Consider the following 22,494-nt stretch of genomic DNA (forward strand, 5'->3'; position numbering starts at 1 on the left):
TATAAAAATACAAAGCTCTTCAAACAAGAATGAGTTTGGTGGGATTGGGGCTGTTTACTTGGGGGGGATTTTTTTTTGTTTGTTTTTGGTTTGGTTTTTTTGGGTTTTTTTTTTTTTTTTGAGAATGGTCTCTGAAAGTAGAAGTCATAATGATTAGTATTCAGAGTTGTTGTAGTAGTACTTGAAAGGTTAGTCAAGTCCTGCTGATCTAAGAGTTGTACAGTTTCACAGGCTTTGTCTATATCGAGAAGATGAAATGGGTATGGGAGAGTAATAAACACACAAACTGAATAAATAACACGGAGCAGCAAATGTCATAAGAGGTACAAGATAATGCCTTTTTGTATGTCTTACAAAGATAAGTTAGGCCATAGACCTTTGCACTGAATTTGCCTGTCTTCAGAGTCCATTGTCATTTAGTATTATTTTTGGTATCATGTTGTTGTAGACTGAAGATTTTCCTTTTGACTAGAGAAGGTCTTGCTATGGCCTGTTAATGGAAAGTGTAAGGTCTTTAAGTTGTCCAAGAGACACGGGTCTTTTCTTTCCTGGCTGCATTCGGAACTGGGGACACAATAAAGGGGATCTAACGGTGTTGGTGTTAGTGCCCATTGCACTTTCCATAGCAGAGTAATAAATACCAGGGATAGCAGATTTGTCTGCATGGGGTTTTAAAAAGCATATTAGTGTAGTACTGCTTTTCCTAATACTTGGTGCTCTCAACTCTTTTTAAATACCAAAATCACCATGGACTTAAATAATTACAACACATAGAAATGATAATATTCCTCCTCCTTTTTCTTACTCTATTTCCTTGTATCTTTTCCTTTCTTTTCCTCCCTCATTTTTGAAACAAACAAGGAAATTAAGTACCAAAACTCCATTAGTGCAACATTGCAGTTGAGAGTGAAACTGTCAGGGTGGCTGCTTATGGTTCCCACAACGATCATAACTAGGCTAAATTGCATAAAACATAGAATATAGCAATACGGAATATTTTTTATAACACATTATGCATGCTGTGGGAGCCATCACTTTGAAAATCTTGACTTCTGTGTTTTTAAAATCTCTTTTGAAATGTAACATTAATGTATTTTTTTTCCTTTTGCATGCAAATTTTTTTCTCTGCCCACTGGTGATAAAAATCAGGTCATGAATGCCATCCTGGTATCCCTGTGAACACTGCATAGCAACCTCCTTCATTTAATGGAAACTGATACAAGAAGAAATGAATAACAGTATGTAGCGAAATGAAAAGACTAAAACAGTGAGCTCCATTATAGCCGTGTTGCATCTCAACGCATTCCAAATGATCTCTGATAAATGTTTTTAGATAAACAGATTGAAATATTACTTTCTTGGCTTACAGACACACGTAAAAGGATACTTAAATTACATTTCTGTTTGGCAGATGTGTAGCATCATGCCATTTTGCAATCTAGCAAGCCTTTGGTTCTTGCACTGCCATACAATTAACAGTTTCTGTGCCAAGGCTACACCATGTAGATACCAGGAATGTTATTAAAACCCTGAACTGAGCAGAAGTAAACTTGCAATGATTGCTGAAGCTGACCTCACCAAGCTGCTATGGCAGCATAGCAAGTCTTGCTCTGTTCACTTGTCTAGTGGTGGGACTCCTGAGCAGTAAGTCATCTCCTTTTAGTCTCATCCTTCTTTTATCATGTTGGATTTGATCTTAATGCTTGAATGTTTTAGCTGTCAGGCAAATGAAGACTTTCATATGTAATGTACAGAACCGGGAAGATTGATCGAGACTGGTGATGCAAGGGTCTGATTATTTCTGCTCAGTTGAAGAAGATAGTCTCATTGTCAGAGTCAGCATTACTGTAATTCTTCAGGTTTTCTACCATCCTCCTCCTCTTACGACTCCCATTTAAATTAAGAGGAGTTTTTATAGAGCAGCAGGATGATTTGTAATCAACAGCCCGGTATTACATTTACAATAATTTTTGGTTAATTTGCTATAATTGGAATTCAAGTGCAGAAATTTTGTTTAGTTGTATCTTATGATAAGAAACTGTAATTTTCATAAGGGTCTGTGATATTTTGGTGTCCAGGTGTCCTTGGAGGTTAATGAATGTTTAAGAGTCTTTATTCTATTTATTATTATTCTTTACTTTTTAGTCTGTATTCTGATTAGCAGAATGCTAATAGGAGTTTTACAGTTTTAGTAGATATTTGGTTTTGTCCCTAAACATACTTACTGCATACTCATATTGGCTGGTGAACTTGTTTCCTCTATTATGGTAGCTCCAAGCAGCTCCTGTCAAAATGTGGAGGATGCTGGATAAACACAGATTAAAAAGTATTTCCCTCATCAAACAGGATGCAACCGATTTTATTTGGTAATTCTAGTTAAAATGGCAAATTAGGCTTTAAAAGCAACTACAGCTTTGCATGGCTTCACAGGTATTAATCTTGAATGCTGATAATCTTGAATTGGTGCTGGAAGGTGTACTGTGAGACGGTAGATCTGACAGGCACAGCTTCAGGACTCCTTGTTTGTAGGTCAAGATGAGGTTTACTGTTAATAAACCCAAGTATTTTTATGGTCATATTCTAACAGGGAGGTCCTAAATTGTACATTTGTTTTCTGTGAGCTGGCTGTCTAACTCAACAGCGCTTTTAGGAGAAAAAGATTCAGAAGAGGGGTAGAAAGAAGAGAGAAGTATTACTGTTCCTTGGGGTTTTGTGCATTTAATTCTCTGATGCAAGAAGTATCCCTTAGATGTAACAATCATAGGCTTGAGGTGTGTTCAGATCTCCATGCATGCAGGATTTTCTGAAGGATCAGGGCTTTTCTGACACAATTCTCAACTTGAATCAAACCTGGCTTTTATAGGAGTTGCTGGTGGACCTGTGCTTGCTCCTTCCTAAATGATGGATATTTTCTAAAGATAAGTTACTATGCTATTTAAAGGACAACCTGTACAGTGCCCTTAAATTCTCTGACTCATGACAGCTATGGATCTAATTCCAGCACTGGACTTACTGCTAGATACTTTCTTTTTTTGAGGGCTTCAAATGATTTTACTAACTTTCTTTTCTGTTGGGCTTTTAGAAAATGAAAGTTGTGAGATTATTATGTGTATGTAGTACATGTGTATAAAAGCCAGTGTTTATCTGTAAGAGCTGTGAAGTATCACCTGTGTGGCATAGAAGCCATGGCAATAGGAAAAGGGAAAAAAGTTCAACCCAGTTAATCCTGATTGGCATAAAGCAACTCAGCAGACATTCTGGAAGTGTGAATGTTAAGGAGAAGAGAGAGAACATTTCTCAGAGATAGAACTATTTTAATTGAATTATTTTGGAAAATAAGTGAAATCTCTTAAGGCAGCTGAAGTTAGTATCAAATATATTTTGTTATAGAGTTAGTTTTTCAAGTCCTCTCTTAAGTTTGTTTTAAGATATTGCCATAACTTTTATACTGTCAGATGATTACTCATTTAGTCACAAAGATGTTTCTTATGGTAACAAAAGTTTTGGTATTTTTGGCTGGAATTTTTTCATTTCCATAACAGAGTGAAAATATTCGCTCAGTCGTATGGGTTTGTTTGAAAGTCATGCATAATTGAAAGTTAAGTAATTCTCTAGCAGAGTTGCTAGTATGTGGTTATTTACATGTACTTCTACTGGTATCTGCTAAAACTTGGAATATCTGTAAGCTTGCTTATACTCTGCACCTGTATATAACAACTCCCTGGGTGTTTTAACCACATTTTGAAACTGAGTATATCTACTAGGGATTTAGGGGAGGGGAGAGGGTGTTTGATTTTTTTTTTTAATTATTACTCATAAACTGAATTTCATAATTGTGTGATTTTGAATATTGTAGCACTTATAATAATGTTTGTGGAATAATAACTTTGCTTTATTCTTCTGTGTGAAACTGCAATTCTCTTTCCCTCTTCTCAGTGTTTCAAATTGTGCGGCAGATACAGGATTTTAATCTGTATTTGATCCAAAAGATTTGTTTTGTTGTAGAGTGTCATAAATTAAGCAAAGCATACACTAAGCTACTGCTTCTATTGTCATTTCTGGAAAGTTCTCAGGCATTTAATTTTTAATATCAGAAGAAAAAGGCATAAATTCTTGCCATTGCACTTTGACATGTTACAATGAAACATGCAAAGGATAAGGTCTTTTTTTGTTAGGAAGGGTCATTTGCAAGAAGGATCACAGTTCCTCAGAACTGGACTTACAGTGACAGAAGTGGTTATTGAGTTGCCGTTTCTCATAGTTGTTTCATGTTTCATCAGCCTTTGAAAATCTTGAAGGCATCAAGATAAATCCTGAGGCTCAAATAGCATAGTGTTACCTGTGAAGAAGTAATTAATGAGACTTTGTGTTTTACACAACACGATGGTTTCAGTTCTTGGAAGGGAAAGGTCAGCCTAGACTCAAAATATGGTTAAATAGGTGAAAAATACTTAATTCGCAGATGGACATCTTAAAATGTTTAGATGGAAAAAGAAAAGAGTCGCTGGACCACTGTGATATATACATAAGCAGCCAGTATGAAATTTTAGTTACAGAATTTAGGGCAACTGAATTTCCAAAGTACTCATTAAATTCTGAAATCTTAGAGGCATCTTCTTGAATTTTTATGAAAGCATTTTATTTTTCCAAAAACTTTTAAATGAAGGTCCTGTTTAACAGTTTCATTTAAGGGCCAGACTGGGACGCAAGTCTGGAAATACACCTTTACTTTAAAGAATCTCCAATATCTATCAATTTGTCATAGTCAGTAAAGTCCTACCACCCCCATTTTTCTTCTTCAGAATTCATACAATATATTCTCCTCTGCCATTTTGGTGTTGTGCTTGATAATCATATTTTTGTTTACTCTCTGATACTGAGCACATAAAAAAATGTGATGATGTGGCCATTCTGCAATGGAAATCAAAATGTATTGCAGGCTGTGGAGCTTTGGTCCCACACCTCTCCCCTGTATTTTAAGTCCCAGTATTTTTAGATCATTGATGTAGTTAGTGGTTTTTAGTGCCAAGTAAGACAGATTGTTTCACAGCAGGTAAACACAATTTTTGATATTATAGAAGTTTTCTTAAAATCATATTTGAACTTGTGGAGACTTCAGTCTGTATAACAAGATTTAAAGTACTCAAAACCTTACTTTTTTTTTTATTTGTTTTTTGAATGGCCTTTTGAATTAAATATATATATATATATTATTTTTTTTCTAGCTTAAATTTAATAGCACATTTCCTTGGAGACATTGGCTTGAATATTTGATTTCTTCCATGTATTCAGTGTTCTTTTATTAGTTCATGTATCATGAAGCTTTCAGGCTGGGTGTATGTGGAGTGGCCAATTACATTTTTGACAAAAGTGCTTAGCTCTTTCTCATAAATATGTCATAATTTCTTCTCTGAAAAACACAGTTAGACATTGAAACACTTTTTCTGCCTTTTCTTTTGTTCACAGTATCACAGGGAGCCTGGAATTGCCCACTGGAAAAGGCAAACATTATGTAGAAACCACAGGGTTTCTGGCAAGATCTTTTCAAGCCAAAGCTGTAAAGCTATGAACTGGCGTTGCCTGTTCTGTAAACCTGAGCTTCTGCCTTTTCTCTCTTGACTATTGTAACTGTATCTGAAGAGGATTTTTTCCTCTCTCTGGCCGTTAGGGTGGCAGTATAAATACCTGATTGGTATTTTATAGTTGAATGTTTTTGTTTGTTTCTTCAGGAATTGATTGCAATGTGTAGCATATTGCAATGATGCTGCTAAGGAGGAAATGTGATGTATATCAGTACACACCTTAGGATGGGTTTTAATATAGAGAGAGGATCTCTATTTCTGCAGATGGCAAGGGAATTGACAAAAGGTCAACCTTGATTTGTTTGTTATTTCTACAAGTGAGCAAAAGTTCAGTGCTTGGAGCATTGTGCAGAAATATGTAATGGTTTCATTAGCTTTTATAACATGCATTTAATCATTAGGCATTTTGACTTCTAACTTATAATTGGCATTTTTCTTAATTTTCTTTTGAAACCATGACAATATAGAGTGTTGAATAAAATCCATAGCATGCTTAAGGCTTCTATTTCTAATGTGTGGTATTTATTACTTAACTGCATTGCCTGAGACCAGACAAAATTGTAACCAACAAAATAGGATTAATGTATTTTCATAAAGTACAAATATGTGTATATTCAAATGTAAAGAGATATAGATCAAATAAATAAAATATACATTTTTATATAGATATTTATATCTGTTATATGCATTTATGGTTTCTCTGTAGTATTAGGACAGGAAGATAATGTTTCTACCTTCATTTTCTTTTTCTCTGGAAGGTCTTCAAACAGTGAGAAAAAGGGGTTGTGGATCCGATATGAAAATATAGTCCTTAGGAGAGACAAAATTAAAAATGGGGGATCTCCAGACTTGATTGAAAACTATGAAAATTTTGTCCATACATCATATAAGATTTTAGACAGAAGACCAGTGTATAGCAAAATAAGTGTACTTGATGAGACTTGTCTGTGTAAGCTGTTCTCACTGGATGTTGCTCTCGTAATTCTACTAATACACAAAAGAAGTCATCAACAAATAATTTATATTCCAATATATTTTCTGATAAATACAATCAAAGAAGTTTTAGGAATGTTCCATTGTTGATAAAGATAAATTAATAAAATGATATATTAAAAAGCATAAAATCATTTTGGACTGGAAACTCTCAAAGGCTGCATCTAGCCTTTATTGGCTTTAATAGAAGAGATTTGTTTGGAATATGAGCTTAGAAAACTTACTCTGCATTGAAACAAGCTTGATACAAATTGTCTTTGAATATGGAGAGTATAATTGCATTTTTTTCTAAGTGGCAAAGTGTGTGGGGGAAATGTCTCATACTGTATGATGGGGGGTTTTTGGTTTTGTTTTTTAACCTTAATAGCTTTTGGGTTTTTTTCTGGAATTAAGAATTTTCCTTTTGCTGCAGTCTAGTTTTGTTTCAGAAAATGGTATTAGGACAAACAGGAATAGCTACTATGTTTATTCCAGTAATCAAAATAGATTTTTGGAGGGAAATAATGTGGATTTTTTTTCTTCCAGTTCTTATTTGAAATCTCTTTGCTGTTTTGCAGTCAGTGTTTGTCTGCTAAGGCAATTCTAGTTGTTAAGCTCAGGTCTGTTTCATCAGCATAATACTGCTTTGCTCTTAGCAATTACTTTCTTTCAGGATTTACCAATTAAGCTAGTGCTAGTAAAAATGCACCTAATTTGTCAAGAAATGGCAGGATGAAATATAGGGGATATTATAAAAATTGGGAAAGAAAAAAATCAGGATAAGCATATGTGAGACTCAGTGATACTTGGACAGTTCCTGATGCTTTTTCATTCTGTTTATGCCTTCTGGTGATATTAGGAGAAGTGTAAAGTAATTGGTCATAAGTTATGGGCCATCTAATTTCTGATTGTTATGTATTTTAAAATACTGTGCTAGTAGTGTACTAAATTGTTTTCTTTCTTTTGTTTAGGGATGTTGTGGGGTTTTTTTCCTCCCTGGACTCAGCTGGTTTGTGTTTGCTTATTAGTGAATGAGGAAAGATGGCTTGTTTATTACCTGCAGTCTGGTTAGACTGAATTATTCAAAGGCATATATGTTCAAAATGCAAATGTGTGGTGCTTGGGTTTTCTAGTCAAGTCCTTAAGCTTTAGGAGGAACTGAGTAAAGAAATAAATTTATCTTGTAGTTCCTGTGTGTAAAGCAAAATAGACTTAATCCATAGTTACCTGAGAGAATAGAAATGGCAAAGACGAGGAATCAAAGGAAGAAAGAGTAGGGATAACTTGAATTAGAGAAACTAAAAATGTTTCAAGAACTTCTGCATTAAACTCAAATATGTGTGTATATTCTAGTCAAATTTAAATTAATGTAAACTATATATTCTCCCAGATTTCATTATGTGTAGCAGTTTATCATGAAATAACACATACTGTTTTAATTATCTCAGCCTATGCTGGATATCTGTAGCCCCATCAGTTCAGTCTGTGATGGCTCCTTGACCCTGCAGTAGCTCTGGTTGCCCTCAGTGCTGCTGAGAATCCTCTGTGGGGAACCCAGGCTCATTTGTGCTGTGCTGTTGATCAGTGTTTCATATAGAAACAATAGTATTGCTTCTGGGATGTCCTTGTGTTATTTACTGTCTTTAAACTGGCTTTAGTGTTTGTGGAAATGGAGCTCCTCTAGTGCATTTACCACTGCCTGTTGATAGGTGGAAGAACATCTGTGTCCAGAGTGCAGTCCTGGTGAAATGGAAGGAAACATTGAAGCAGACTGTCAGTGGTTAAAAAAATAGATTAGATGTAGATAGGAATGATAGCAGTGTAGACCTGTTTAGCTGGCAATTAAAAGGAATGGGCTTCTTTAAACCTAACAACAAATAATGAGGTGATGTAGTTATTATTTCCTACAGGAAGACAAAACTGTTGAGAAATTAGTAAAGCTAATTAATCCTAAGAACAGCTATTGGCACAACAAGAAAAATGCAGGAAGTAGTTGATCTGTAAAATGGGGTAATAGAGAATATGTCCTGGCAAGGCAGTGAGATTATTGAGCATCCTTACAGTAAGATTTCTGAAGCATTCTCCCTAGACCCCCTCTACTTGTAGAAGAAGGCTATCAGTCTCTTAAGAGGATTCTGTGATATAATTATCTTTGATAGCTGAGAAATAGATCTGATTATCTGGGAAGATGAGTTTCAGTCCCTCTTTCATTTGAATTGTGTATTTTCTGGTGTTGGCTATTGTTTTCATTACAGGATTTAAGGAAAATGACTCTTGTGTATTTCAAGGAGACTTGTGTACATTGAAAGGGCGGCTAGGAAGCTCTCTCTGCCTGTATTTGTAGTCACAAGTGCTGTGCTATTTTCCACCACCTAACAGTGAGACCAGTTAATTTAATGACTTTGATTTTAGGGAAATTTGTCAGGTTTTGTCGGGGAATGAGATGCAATTTGGCGTATGGGTTTGAAATGCATGAGGCGGTGTTGAAGGCTGGGCTAAAGCAAACAAGTCATTCCAGTGGTACTGATTTGTACATCTGATTAGCTTGTTAAAAGTTTGGGTGTTAGTCAGTTCCTGCTAAACTTGGGTGATTGACATTTATTAGCCAGATCATTCAAAGCCTCATATCTTTTCATGATAATCCTGGAAGACTTCAAATGATCATTGTGACAGATAAAAGAGCATTTTTTTTTTCAAGCCTTTTCTAAAGTATTAAAGCAAAGCAGACTCTCCCTAAAGGCCATCTATATTTATTTTCCTGGGTAAAGCTTCTAGCTTTGCAGAAAAACAATAAGCTGGAGGGAACATCATTATTACTTGGCTAAAGATGATGGCATTGACATGAGGTCATTTGATAGAGGATTAAAGTGGAAAAATATTGGTGGCAATCTGTTAAGAACAAGAGGATCCATTTGAAAGAAGGAATCGGGTGTAAACCACAAAAAGTTGATTTGCTTCTGGGTTTTTTCTTTGGTTGTTAAACTCTTCTCATTCTTGCTGTCATTTTTAAATACCGAGTTTCACGTGCAGACTGGGAGGAGAGCCAGTTCTATTCCAAAATAGATGCTTCAGCTGGGATGCTGCTCCATATCATCTAGTTGCCTTTTAAAAGACAACTGGTTGTTGCATAAGGTCTCAAATCTAGTCCAATATATTTCAATCTGCCCTGTTTTCATCAAATTTGACCACCATTGGCACTGATGATAGATTGCTGGTCTCCTTGAGCTTGGTCAATGGCCATTGTGCTGTTGCTTGTACGCAGATGCTCATGTTTCTGTAACTGTGGAAAAAAAAATATTGTCTGCTGACAGTCTCTGCTAAAGTGTCGTTATTGGATGAGTCTAAATGACTTTTTACTTGAAAATGTCTGTGGCGCGTAGGAGCAGAAAATATAGGCAATCACTCTATCTGGTTTTTTAGTGATGATGAAGAGGGGACAACATGAAGACAAAATTCTCTTAGATTTGCTTGATGGTAGAAACTAGAATATTTAAGTAAATGTCAAATAACTGGAAATTTATGCTCTAGGCCTTGAGAGTTTGTCAACGTTGAAAGTTGTGTCTCCTGATAATCTTACGATAATACCATAGTCTGTTTCCAGTGGTTTCCAGGAGTCTGATGAGTGAGTTAGCAATAATGAGTCAAACCTGTCTTGTATGAATGAGGTATATATCGCATAGTGGAAATCATGACTGACAGCTCTGCTTCCAGCTCATGGGGTCTTACCTGCAAACCATTCATGAAAGTGGAGAATCACTATGGGATGAGAAGGATCCCGGTGTGTGGATATGGCCAGCATCAGCCAGTTTTCAGTAACAGGATCCATTCAGGTTGAAATGGCTTTTACCTCTATGCTTAGCAGATTTGTTTGAAGAAAGACCCTTGGATTTCATTCTGTCAGGACTCAGTCCTGCCTGCTGCTACCTGCTCTCAGTGAAGATTATGCTCTTTGGCCTTAAAGCTTGCTCGTCTCCTCCCTGAGAGAGGACGTGTTGATCCTGGGAGCATAATGATCTTGAAATGCCTGCTTCAGCATGTGATACCTATGAGAACATCAAAACATTTATTATATAATACAGAAAAGGCTTGCTCACCTGTGGTGGGCTCTAATGGTTTTATCAGATGTCTCTCTTTAATGTCAGTTGATGGTCACCTCTCAGATGCTCATTGCATAGGACTTTCTAATGTCTTTGCTTGTTTTTCTGTTCTTTGCTTTTTCGACAGCTTTTTTTCTGAGTATAGTCTTTAAACTCTTGCATTAAATGAAATGTATTCCTTCCCACAGACTTTTCTTGGAATCTGCGTGGTATGTGTTGTATGAATGTATGTGACCATACACGCCTTCTTCCATCCCTTTCTCTTTGAGCTCTGACTGTATTTGCTCAAGCTCAGTAGTACTTTCAGCTTCTAAAATGAAAATCCTGTTGAAAAGAAATCAGTTTAAGAAAAAAAATCAGCATTTCCATCCCACAGTGTATGCTGAGCAACTGGTGCTTATATTTCCATTAAAGTGGACCTACAGATGACTTGGTGGGCCCCTGTGTTTTCTGTTGCATTGCCATGGGCAATACTCAGGTTGCTTAAGGAATTAGGGGCTGAAATTTTGCTTCAAGCTCTGTAGACCTCTTCTATGATCCCACCACCCCTATGAAATTTTGTTCGCTTGCAAATCAAGAAAGTAGTTTTTGCCTAGCAACAAGCGTTGTGGTTTCTACCTGAGGATCAAAAACAGAAGTGCATTTGTTCAGCCTTCTGCGTCACTTCGGCACTGAAGGTTTTGTCAGTCAAATCATCACTGACGTTTCTGTTGATGCGCAAGGAAAAGAATAATCCAGTGTGTTTTTCCATAACAATGCTGTCACTGCAGCACTGACAATAGTAAAAAGTGCATTCATCACCGAATAACCAGATATTCTGGAAACATAAATGTCTCATTTTTAAAGGCTATTTTTTGACTGATTCCTTTTTGCTATTTATACTTGCCCAGAAATATTTTATAGAAACCTGAGTCCCTTTAAAAACCCACCCAAACAACCAGAAGTGTATTTTACGTATTGTAGTATGTAAATGATTAGTCATCACTTGTAAATTGCCTAATGTAGGAGGAGGAAATCTATATTAAGGGAAGGTGGAGAGCTCGATTTAACTGCTATATGTCTCACTTCTTCTCTTCTTTTTATTTCCCAGAAGATAATAAGGAGGGATTTCTTTAAAAAATCATCCTAAGAGACTGTCATTGCAGGTTTGAGGGTGGCAGCTGCACGTTATAAGATTATTTTCCACTTGCTTATGTATTTTTTGGAAAATGTATGGATAGCTTTTGTTGTTTTAATTTAGGATTCTATGGTCTTCTTGTACATTGCCAATGAAAAATGATGTTGGCTTCAGAGACCTTAAATGTAACAATATGGGGAACTCATTTTATGAAGAAATATGTATTTGGTAAAGCATGATAAAATGATGTTGAGCATCTGTGGCACAAGACCAAGTCTTGGCAGATCTCTTTGCTTGCTGTATATGATACCTTTGCTTGGGTTGGTTTGTTGTTTGGTTTTGCTCTGTTTGTTTTATGAATAGTTAATTCACATTACATGGTCACACTGAATTTTTATTTTTTTGTGTGTGTGTCCTGATTTTGGTACAGATATCTGTCTGTTTGTTTTGGAGGGTTTTGATTGCAGTGGTCTATTCCCTGGCTGGCTGTTTTCCAGGCGAAACTTTAATGCACCCTACTTCCTTAGGATTTTTGGTTTGTGATTGGCTTTGATTGATTTTTCTTTTTTCACCCCTTTCTCTTTTGGTAGTGTGATGGAAGATGGTTATGAGGAAAGGATATTCAGTCAGTGGTTTATTCACTCTTTACTCTCTGAGCATTGTCTCCATGAAATACTTTTGCATGTGCTTGAGTGCTTGGGCATAGTTTTCCATGTTGTTCCTCCATTCCCATTGTGATCTTATGTTTGTAATAAGCAAAAATTTCAAAAAAAGTCCTGCAAGAAATACCAAAAAGCTAGCGGGAAGACTTATTTTTTGTGACTCTGTACAAATTATTAAGTGGTTTGAGAAAAAGAAATATTGTTATGTATATAAATTTGCAGGATGGCAGTGGTAATTTACAGAACTGCCTGCTGGTCTCCACTGTGCACTGGAGCTCAGAGAGAGAGCAGGACTTGATTTTTTTTTTTGAAAAGCTAAATTCCATTTCTGGCACATGAAATCCAGCTCTTTTCACATGGTGAGTTCCAGTGCACATGCTGTACAGCAATTGCAGTCATGCACAGTGTAAAACATACCGCAGAAAGAGGGAGTCTAACAACGTGAGATGATTTTCAGGTTTTTTGATTTTATTGTTGTCTATTTTTCTCCCCATCTCCCCTCCTCCCGAATAGAATGATTCGTGCTTCGTATTTGCTGTTTTTGTGTGCCTGCACTGATTGCTTCAACTGTGACTCACATGCAAGCCTTGAGAAGAGGTGCCTGTTGTATCAAGACAGTTCAGCACGTGGCCATGGCTTGTAAATCAGTCCGACTCATCCTAAAATGCTCGTTTTCTGTTAAATCAGCTATTCAGCTGGCAAACACAATCTTGATGAACAGCATAAATTGCATTGCTGAGGCAACTCTCTTTAGGTTTATTTTCCAAGCCATAACCTGGAGGTCTGCTTTTCCCATCTCGCACAGTGCCTCAAATGAAAGTTTTTCTGGTGGCTGTTGTTCAAAGAATAGGATTTTCTCCTTCTCCTCCTCCTCCCATTCTGGATCATTTCAGCTTTTATTTGGCTTATTAAATGAACATCTCTATTCACTACCCTGGTAAAGCAGGTCACTCTCTAAGAGTATCCACCTAGCTTCTTTTCCAATAGTGTTTGACTACTGAAATTTTAATTGGAGCAGAAGCCATAGTTGAAGAGTAGGAAAATCATTTTTCCTCATACTCTCATTGATTTCTGTTGAAGCAAACAGATGAGCTTATATATAAATATGTATATATGCCTTTTTTTTAATGAAAAGTGCTGGAATTCACTAAAAAAGGTTAAAATTGAAATGAGTAATCTTCAGCGCATAATGCAATTGTTAATTTTAGCTCCTTGCGTAGGAGCTGTTATGACTTGAACAGCCGGCTCTAGCCTTCATTAGAGAAGAAGCAGGCAGTTTTGAGACAGGTGGAGCTGGATCAAGCTGTGAAAGTGATTTGCTTGAAGCTGGTCATTAGTGTTAGAAAGCTGGTCCTATCTATTACATCCTTACGTTGTGCCATGATCATTACCGATGTTGTTATTTACTTTTCGTCTTTTCCAGGTTGACTATGGTGCATCAAGCTCTCTGAAGGACCAGAATGGAGATTGGCCCTCTGAACTGTTAATGGGGACATGGGACTCACGTTGTCGTTGATAATTTGTGTGGACTTAACCAGCAAAGAGCAACAGAAGACACGAGAAAGACAGTGGGAATTATAGCAGTTTTTCAGGTAAATGGCTTCTTCGTGCAGCTCATGTGACTAATTGTTTTTCTGAACACTGTGTAAGCATGTCAATGAGCTGCAAGTTCATGAAGAGTGTGCGCATTTCTTGATGAAAATCTTAACCAATTAAGGATTATTTAACAGCCCAGTTAAAGGTCTTGCCACACATCGTGTTCTGAATTTTCATTAAGTGGTTCAAGTTTCAGTTGTAACTGTAGAATAGCCAGTATCATCAGCCCTCTTGGGGAGAGTGGTGGAAGGAAGGTGAATAACTTGAAGCTTGACTTGTTGTACTGTGAGCTAATTTGTGAGTTTCAGATTCCAGTCAGTTTGTTTGTGAACCATGTGGCTTCATTTCTTGTGAATCCACAGTCCTTCTTTAACAGGGAGATTATATAGAAAATTTTATTTGCTTATAGTGTGAAAACAAAAGCAAAAACTGGAAAAAGTATGTCTTAGGTTTTTTTCATTTAAAACATAGCTTAAAAAAAAGTAAAGGTAAGTGATACCAGATCTGTTGAATGTTTAATTTCAAACTGTAAAAAAAACCATGGCAAAGTGTGATTTTGCTTAATAGCCGCTGTTTCATTGTTGAGAAATGGCAAGGTGTTGCAAAAGACCCTTTCTGAAATAACTCCGTTTTTCATCCACAGTTGTTTTTCCTGGAGATGCTTCTTAAGCCAAATGGACGGAGAAAGAAAAGTTAAATTATTCATGAGTCTGATTTGACAATTGATCAGTGGGAGAGGCTTCAAGAGAGAGGTGGGGGGGGAGAGAGAGAGAGAAAAAGAGAGAGAAAATAATACTAGGCTTTAACTTTGAAAAGCCTTTAAAGCTTCTGTACAACAACCTGTTGTGAGCTGAGAGTAAATGCAGTTCGGTTAAGATATCTTCATTAGAAGTACCTGCCAAGAGCTTCCTGTAGGATTTTCATAGTACTGGAAAATGATATGGAGTTTGGGAAGAGGATTAGGGTTTTAATAATGGAGCTGTTGGTTTGATCCCTGAAAATGTTGACCCTGGGAACTTTATAGCCAAATTTAGATTTCATATTTATCTTGAATGATTAGCTCTTAATTTATATATATATATATATATTTAAAGTGGTAATGAGCACCATGGCTTCTGCTATGCATAAAACTCCTGTTTGAGTGCTAAAAAGTGTTGTTGCTCACGCTTGGTTTTTATTTGTATTTGTTTGGCTATTATCTTTTATTAAAGAAAAAAAATGGAAAAAAGATTAGGGGAGGGGAGCACTGAAATGCCATACACCTACAAGTCTGAATGGGTCCTTCCTGCTTAGTGCCACTGAGCTCTGTAGCAGAGTGCCTCACTCTCCCTGCCTGCACCTTGGCAGTCCTGAGGCTGGGCTGGGTAGTCACAGCACCTTACCTTATCTGCTCTGCACAAAGACTGTTTAATTGGAGATCTGCTTGCTTAACCTGGCACAATTCTGCTGTTACCCAATATTATGGATTCAGTGTGTCTCTTCAGCTGGGATGTAGATAGTTTTGCACTCCTGAGCTGCACATTTTAGTTTTTTTTATAAAGGAAATGCAACTGGGAAATAAAAAAAAAATTCACCCCCTGTGGTTTTTTTTTTTGTGTGTGTGTGTGTTTGTGTCGTGATAACATGACCTTTCAGGTCACCAAATCTTGTTATTTTAATTTCTGTCTGGAAGAATGTCTGAGCAAGGTAAATTGAACCAGGAGACAGCAGAGGAAGCTGCAAAAGAGCAGGAGACTGCCATCTCCGAAGCCAATCCAGACAACTGTATTCTTAATAAATCTGAAAGCTCAGAAGTAGAGGAGAAGGAGGAGAAGCTCAGCGATTCCAAGACAGAGCTGCAGGTAACACAGGAATAGTGAATGGGCATGTTAAAATATCAATGGGATACCATTACTTTTCCGTTTCTGCGATTTCTTTCATTGCCTACGCTTCCCTTATTTTCTCTCTTATGATTTTGAGACAGTTTCTATTTTTGCTTTTAAAATTATTTATTTATTTGTTTTTATTTTGGGTTCTTTTTTTTTTTTTTGCTATAAAATGCTGTTATTTGTTATACTTTTTAGCTCTTTAGGCTGCTGTCCCTGTTATTACTTTTTCTGAGAAGTTTATTTCTAGACATCTGTGTTAAAACTTCATGAAATATTTGACTGTTTTACCTCGTTAGGATTTAGAAAACTACCTTAATCTCATGAATTTACAGGTAATACTAATGAATAACTACTTAATATGTGGTTTGGTTTGTAGGTGTTACTGCCAACAAAAAGTTGTTATGCAAAGCCTAAGAAGATAATTTGATAAGAAGCCTTTATCGGATGAGGGGGCTTTAATCCTTTTTGCTCAATCAAATATAAAAATAAAGGGGGACTCTACAATTTAAGAGGAATTTGGAGAGGGGGAGTATTTACTTAAGTATACCTTTTCTTACCTTGTTGTTATATCCAAAATTGCAGAACACTGTGCAGTGTATTTTTTCTTGTTTATACCTGTTCATAAAATGAATAATAATGAGCAGAGATGATTCTTGATTTTCCCTGCTTTCCAAACAGGGTTTGAGGAAGTTGCTTTTGCAGTCAGAAACTGATTTAAAATGTCATTTAGAAGTGATTGAGTTTATATGTTGGTAATGCTATTGTCATGCCCATTTTCCACTGAAGTGATAACTGCTTCTCTTTTTTTGCTATACCCAGAAACGAGGTGCAAATCAGCAGAAAAAGAGATCCAAGGTAAGGGTCTATCTCTGTTTGGAATTACATGCCACAACAGGATGAAGAATTTCAATTAAATGTCTGCCTGCAGTTGAAATGGTAGCCTTTCTTGTGTGGTGATTGGTTTTTTGTTTATGTTGTGGGGTTTTTTTCTACCCCTTACCCCGTATTCTTGTTGCACAAAGGCAGACAACTGCCTCTAAATATAATGTGTCAGACTACCCTTTATCCATCATACTTTTATGCTGCTGGGCTTGCTGTGTGCTTGTGTTAGGCAGCATGTGTGCTTCTGTGCACCACTGGAGAAGGAAAAGGTACATTCCTTTTGCTTTAGTAATTAATGTTTCTCTTAGAATTTTAAGTCCATTTTAATGGACTAATCTTGACAGAAGGAAGCAGAGATTGCTGAGTTCCCTAAGGGGGGGAGAAGGTGGGGGCGGGGATGGGAAGGAGCTTCTAGGAACAAATGAAACCCTAAAAACTTCTTTTAATTTTTCAAGTGCAGATCCATAACACCTGCACATTTTATTGTCCGTGTTCCTTGGATATAGTACTACTAGAAGAAAGGGAGGAACCCTCAAAAAAAAACAAAAACAAAAACAAAAACCCAAACCATATGACAAAAGGAACCTTTGAGTTTATGTTAAATTACCTTCAGTATTGGATTATCCATTCTTTGCAGTTACAATTTTTGGTGGAAGTGAGTGAACTGTAGTAGAAATGATTAAAAGGAAAAAAGAAACCTTTCACCTTCCCTGTGGCAAAGGGTCGCTGTTTAGAATCCTCTTCTATCCACATTGAAGGCAGATACATTTTTGCTGACGGGGTGCTTAGTTGTTATTTGGGATATTTAGGCAGATATTTGGGCAGATCATGTGACTTGGGGTCAGTAGTAGTGCTTTCTGTTTTGTTTTCTCTGTCTCATTCAGTCAGGAGCTAAAGGAAAACTTGTCCGGAGTCTTGCTGTGTGTGAGGAGTCATCCCCTCGTCAGGGAGCAGAAAATCTTCATGATAATCAGGTACATTTGCAATCGTTGCTGTTAGCTGCATGGTTGACCTCCATCTTCAGTTGCATGGTTGTGTTATTTAACTGGGCATTTAACAGTGTCTTTCTTGGGGGAAAAATTACATCCAACAGTGAACATGTTTTTATGGAGTTGTCTGGTTTAGCGTGAACTTTATTTTGAAATATTAGTTTTATACTATATCACAGGGTGTTGTTTGCTTTTTTTTCCAGACCCCCTGAAAATTTCAGCAAATGGAAAAGAATTCAAAAGTATTCAGATATTAAAATTTTTAAAAAATAGTAACAATCAAAAAGAATATTAATATGTTCTTGTCTCTAAGGCTATCTCTTTCGAGGCTGCACCAAATACAGTTATGAATATGCTCTGGTTTCTGGTTCCTCTAAGACTCCAGTTCATATCAGTGTGCCCATTCACATAAAATTCAAATGTCCTTTGCTTTCTAAAATACCTTGATAGAGCCAAGGATGCTTCCTACTGAGTGGCATTCATTTTCTAAACTCTTGATGTAAATTATCCTCTATCAAAAAGTGTGTATTTGAGTTTATCTGTACTGGTAGTGTTGTATTCCCAGCAGCTGGTAGAATTCTGTCCTCTGCACCCCTCACCTTGGACAATAACACTGGTGGCAGTCTTTGTAGACTAACTTCAAAAAGTACTGCAAAAAGCAAAAATTAAGCCTCAGTTACTCCTCTTTGCTTACCTAGTGAGAGCAAGGCTTAAAAAACCCCAACTAACCTAAACCGAAAATATCGTGAATACTGCCTATAATTTATGAGATGTTTATGTACAGTTGAGACTGGCTATCAAGAGAGCTTGAGCAAGTGGCTTCTTGTGAGCTTAGCACAAAAAAAAAAAAAAAAAAGACATTTAAGTGTACTTTCTCACTGTTTCCTCTATTGACTTGAAATGAAACAAATCTTTCTCTCCTCTTAGCTCATAAGTAAGGAGAGGTTTTTCTATTTTTTTAATTTTTTTGAAAGACCAAAAACCAAATTGTTTAACAGTGGGACATTTATATGTTCTACTGCTCTACAATGATGCTTATGCAGTAGATGAGCAGGTTATTTTATCAGTTGTTCTGTTGTAGGTAGGATGCTTTCTGCTTGACTTGCGTTACTCAAAATGCGTGGCTTTTGTTCTGATTTTATTTGTATTTTCTATTGTTTAATGGAGAATGAAAAGGAGAACAATATAAAGAGATTGTATTAAGCATTGCTGGTAGTTTATAATGTACTGCACAGGACCTGTACTAAATATCAGAGAGACTGGCAGGTGTTGAGGCAAAATCCCGATCCTTACACCAGGCAGAGGAGCAGTTCCTGTTACACACAGCCTCTGATCTTACCTGACTGACCAGCTGTGGCAAAGATTTCTTTGACTGTCTTAAAATATTTATGGGAGATGAAATGTCTCCCTTGACCCCAGCATCTGTTTCCTAAAGACACAATTGGCTTGGTGTAATTAATTTGATAGGAATTGCCCTTTTACTCTCACTGACCTTTTACTAATGAATGTGGCTCAGCTTTGCCATGGAAAGCTGGACCTGCAGGCTCCTCCTTGGGCTGGCTCAAGGATACAGGAAGTTTTATGCCAACCAAATTCCTTTGCTTTCACGTTAGAGGAGAAATAGCTTATTTTTTGGTTTGGAATTATTTTTTTAAAATTTTTAAAGTATTATTTTATCTTAATGGTTTACAAACCACAGGGAATTAATTACCAGAGAATGTACGGTACATTGCCAGAACTACTGAGTATGGATTGTACTGCAGACTTGATGTTTGTATTTATATTTGGATACTTGCCTTCATTTTCCTGTATAAGGAAAAAAATGTTTACCTGTATTACTTGATCTTGAATGCTTACCTGATGGTTCGCTGTGTCCTTACTTAAAAAAAATGTTGCCTTTAATGTTATACTATTGACCAAGAAGTGTATTATTGCAATTGGATTATTTATTTTGTTGTTCTCTATACTTGTATCAATGTATTTATTAACATTGTATTTTACTATTGAGAAAAATCAATAAAAAATCTAAGAAAATATACAGTAGCTTGCTTTCACGACTCTACAGCCCTTCTGTGTGTTTCTTCTAGTGTGGATACATCACTATTACATTACGTGTAAAACAGTATCTACTGTATCTTCATACGTGTGCTGTGTTCACATGATTGTAAAGTCCATCATTTTCATATGTGCATTTTTAAGAACCACTGTGAAGCTTAGGATTAATATCCTGGGAACAGCATGGCCAGTTACATTTTTCTCCTGTTGAAAAGCTAGCAGCACAAGTCGCTCTGCTTCTGGCAGTGCCTGGAATCAAAAGTTATCCTTTGGGGTCATTTAGCAGTGGTTGATCCAAACTTTGTTGTTTGAAGAGAAATTGAACTGCCATTTGAAGTGAAAGAAAGTAGGCATAGAGATAGTCTTCTGAGCACAACTGAGCAGCTTAGGGAACATTTTTCTATGAAGCCTTACCTCAAATGACCAGGAATCCCACTCCTTCCCTCTGTAGGCTCAATTTCTGGCTAATATTGTCAGCCAAAACTAACAGAAGTAGGGACTAAGGATGGTAGGTCAGGTTAAATTTTGGGTCCAGGGTTTTGTTTCTCTTTTACAATGCTTTTCATCTCAAGTCTTTTGTGCAACATTCAGACTTCACAAAAAGTCAATAATGATTCAGCTGAGAAGTTACCAATTTCTGTCTTACTGTGACATGTTTATGCTGATATCCCATTCTGTTAGGAGCTTGTCTTACATGTATTGTGATGGCTGATTTGTAGTTCTTTAAAGAATTCAGAAACGTAAAATTTGTAATAATTACTGGAAGCATTTTTTGAATTCATAATGGTCTGGTTGTTTAAAAAACCACCCCTTACTTTAATGTTTTCTGTTACTCTTTTGGTATGCTAGTATACTTTGAAAAATTGTGAAGGAGGGGAATTTACTAGCATTCAAGAAACTCCAATTTTCTCCAGTATTGGTGATATAGGTTTTTATTAACATAATGCCAAAAAATTATCAGGCATGCAGGACTCTCTTCTATTAAAGAAAACCACTTTACCAGGGAGTTTTGTGACAGCTTACTTCAAACGTGCTTTTTTTACGCTACTTAATCATATAGTATTACTTTAAGCACTTTTGTTTTTCTTTAAAAGAATAAAACACAGAAGTATGCTTCCTTCAATTTTGTCCAACCAGTTTAAGATTTCTTGAAATATGTAGATTGTGCCGTGGTAACTTCAAAAGAAAACAATTTGGGTTTTATTAAAACAAAGCTGGTATAAAGTAATATTGTAAGCAGGGAAAAACAAGTTCTTTAAGGAAAATCAGAAAATGCAAACCAGCTTGAATTCTGAGTTTTAATTAACTTTTAAAAGCTGAAGCATGCTTTCAAAGGGACTCATAGTCTCTGAAATACTGACTTTTTGAGGATAAAACTCATGATGCCTTAAAGAAGTTCACTTAGTATAACGTACTTGAAAGATGACAGTGCACATTTCACCTCTTTTGCTAAAGGCACATCTCCATATGTCTTTAAATGTAAAGTACCTGATTAGTTAGTATGTCCTCTTGTATACAACTGAGTATATAATTTGCTGGCACTCTTCAACTATCAGACCCAGAAGGCTCAGTCTAGCTGATACTGCACTTACATGTGCAAAACAGTTCATATGAAACTGCAGGTTTTCTAGAGAGGGGAAGAAGTGATATTTTTCAGATATCCATCCATTGATCATCACTTAACACGTGTAGTATTAAATTATAAAATTAATTAAGAAAGCCCATATAAAATGTATTTCATTGTTCTAATAACTCTTAAGTGAGTATTACTGAAGTGGAGCATAATATAGTGCCCTTAATATAGGTAGACTAACATTTTATAGTATTCAAATATTAGAGAAAAAATACCTACTTACTAGTAGAATTTGGCCTCTAAGATGTCGTTACTCTCCTGGCTAAAAAAACCCCATTTTTCAAATAGGAAAGAAATGTATCTGGCTTCAACTTTTCTAGCTACACATAGTTTAATGCCAATATCTGCAGGTTGGAAGCCATTGGAAGCTTACTGAATCTGGCCCATAATTTATCTATCTTTTTTCTCCCAACAGGAATCAATCCAACTACAGCTTTCCAGTTTTCCTAGCTTGCAAGAAGAAGATAAATATAATAAAGATGACTCCGAGAAAGAAAAAGAGAAGGATAAAAATAAAGATAAAAACAGTGAAAAAAACAAGATCAGAATGTTATCAAAAGGTGAACTTAAAAATATTTAAACTGTTGTGATTACTGTTGTAGAAAGGATCATATATTTTTATAAGTATGTATTTATTTATTTGTGTATAAATATATAAGTAGGAGTGTTTTCATATTGAGAAAATTCAGAACCTGAAATGTATGTGCATGAGAGCCTTTTTCATACAAACATCAGGCTTTGAGAGTGAAGAAACCTTCCAAACTGAGGTTTGATATTAGATGTTATTAGTTTTCATTAATGTAAAAGCAATCTTTTGAATACTTAACCCTATTGGTATAAACACATAAATATATAAATATATATGTGATTATATAGTAAGTGTAGGACACTAATATGGTTTTTTTCCACATTAATGATAATATATTGGCATGTAACTTGTGCAGTGTAGGCAGTAGAGAGTAATCCTCTTTACTATTGTTCCTCTCTCCTGGAGTATTTATCTTAAATGCTGTAAGGAAATCCATCCTTGGCATTCAACCT

General features: G+C 36.1%; 1 protein-coding gene across 25 annotated transcripts in view; it reads left to right on the forward strand.

The window, feature by feature from the left end:
- The window catches only part of ARPP21 (cAMP regulated phosphoprotein 21), a 194,725-nt gene that overhangs the window by 76,921 nt on the left and 95,310 nt on the right, over positions 1-22,494 (forward strand). For 21 of the 25 annotated variants that reach the window (XM_064669533.1, XM_064669509.1, XM_064669473.1 and 18 more), the window contains 5 exons: positions 13,854-14,022; positions 15,662-15,867; positions 16,714-16,749; positions 17,661-17,750; positions 21,869-22,013. In XM_064669533.1, coding sequence (XP_064525603.1) covers positions 15,700-15,867; positions 16,714-16,749; positions 17,661-17,750; positions 21,869-22,013 — 439 coding nt within the window. In that variant the 5' untranslated portion in view covers positions 13,854-14,022; positions 15,662-15,699. Of the gene's footprint in view, positions 1-11,714; positions 11,797-13,678; positions 13,769-13,853; positions 14,023-15,661; positions 15,868-16,713; positions 16,750-17,660; positions 17,751-21,868; positions 22,014-22,494 lie in introns of those variants that run through there. The other 4 variants (XM_064669559.1, XM_064669566.1, XM_064669526.1 and 1 more) reach the window with 3 other exon arrangements.

Source organism: Pseudopipra pipra, chromosome 1, assembly GCF_036250125.1.
Source record: "Pseudopipra pipra isolate bDixPip1 chromosome 1, bDixPip1.hap1, whole genome shotgun sequence".
Taxonomy (NCBI): Eukaryota; Metazoa; Chordata; class Aves; order Passeriformes; family Pipridae; genus Pseudopipra; species Pseudopipra pipra.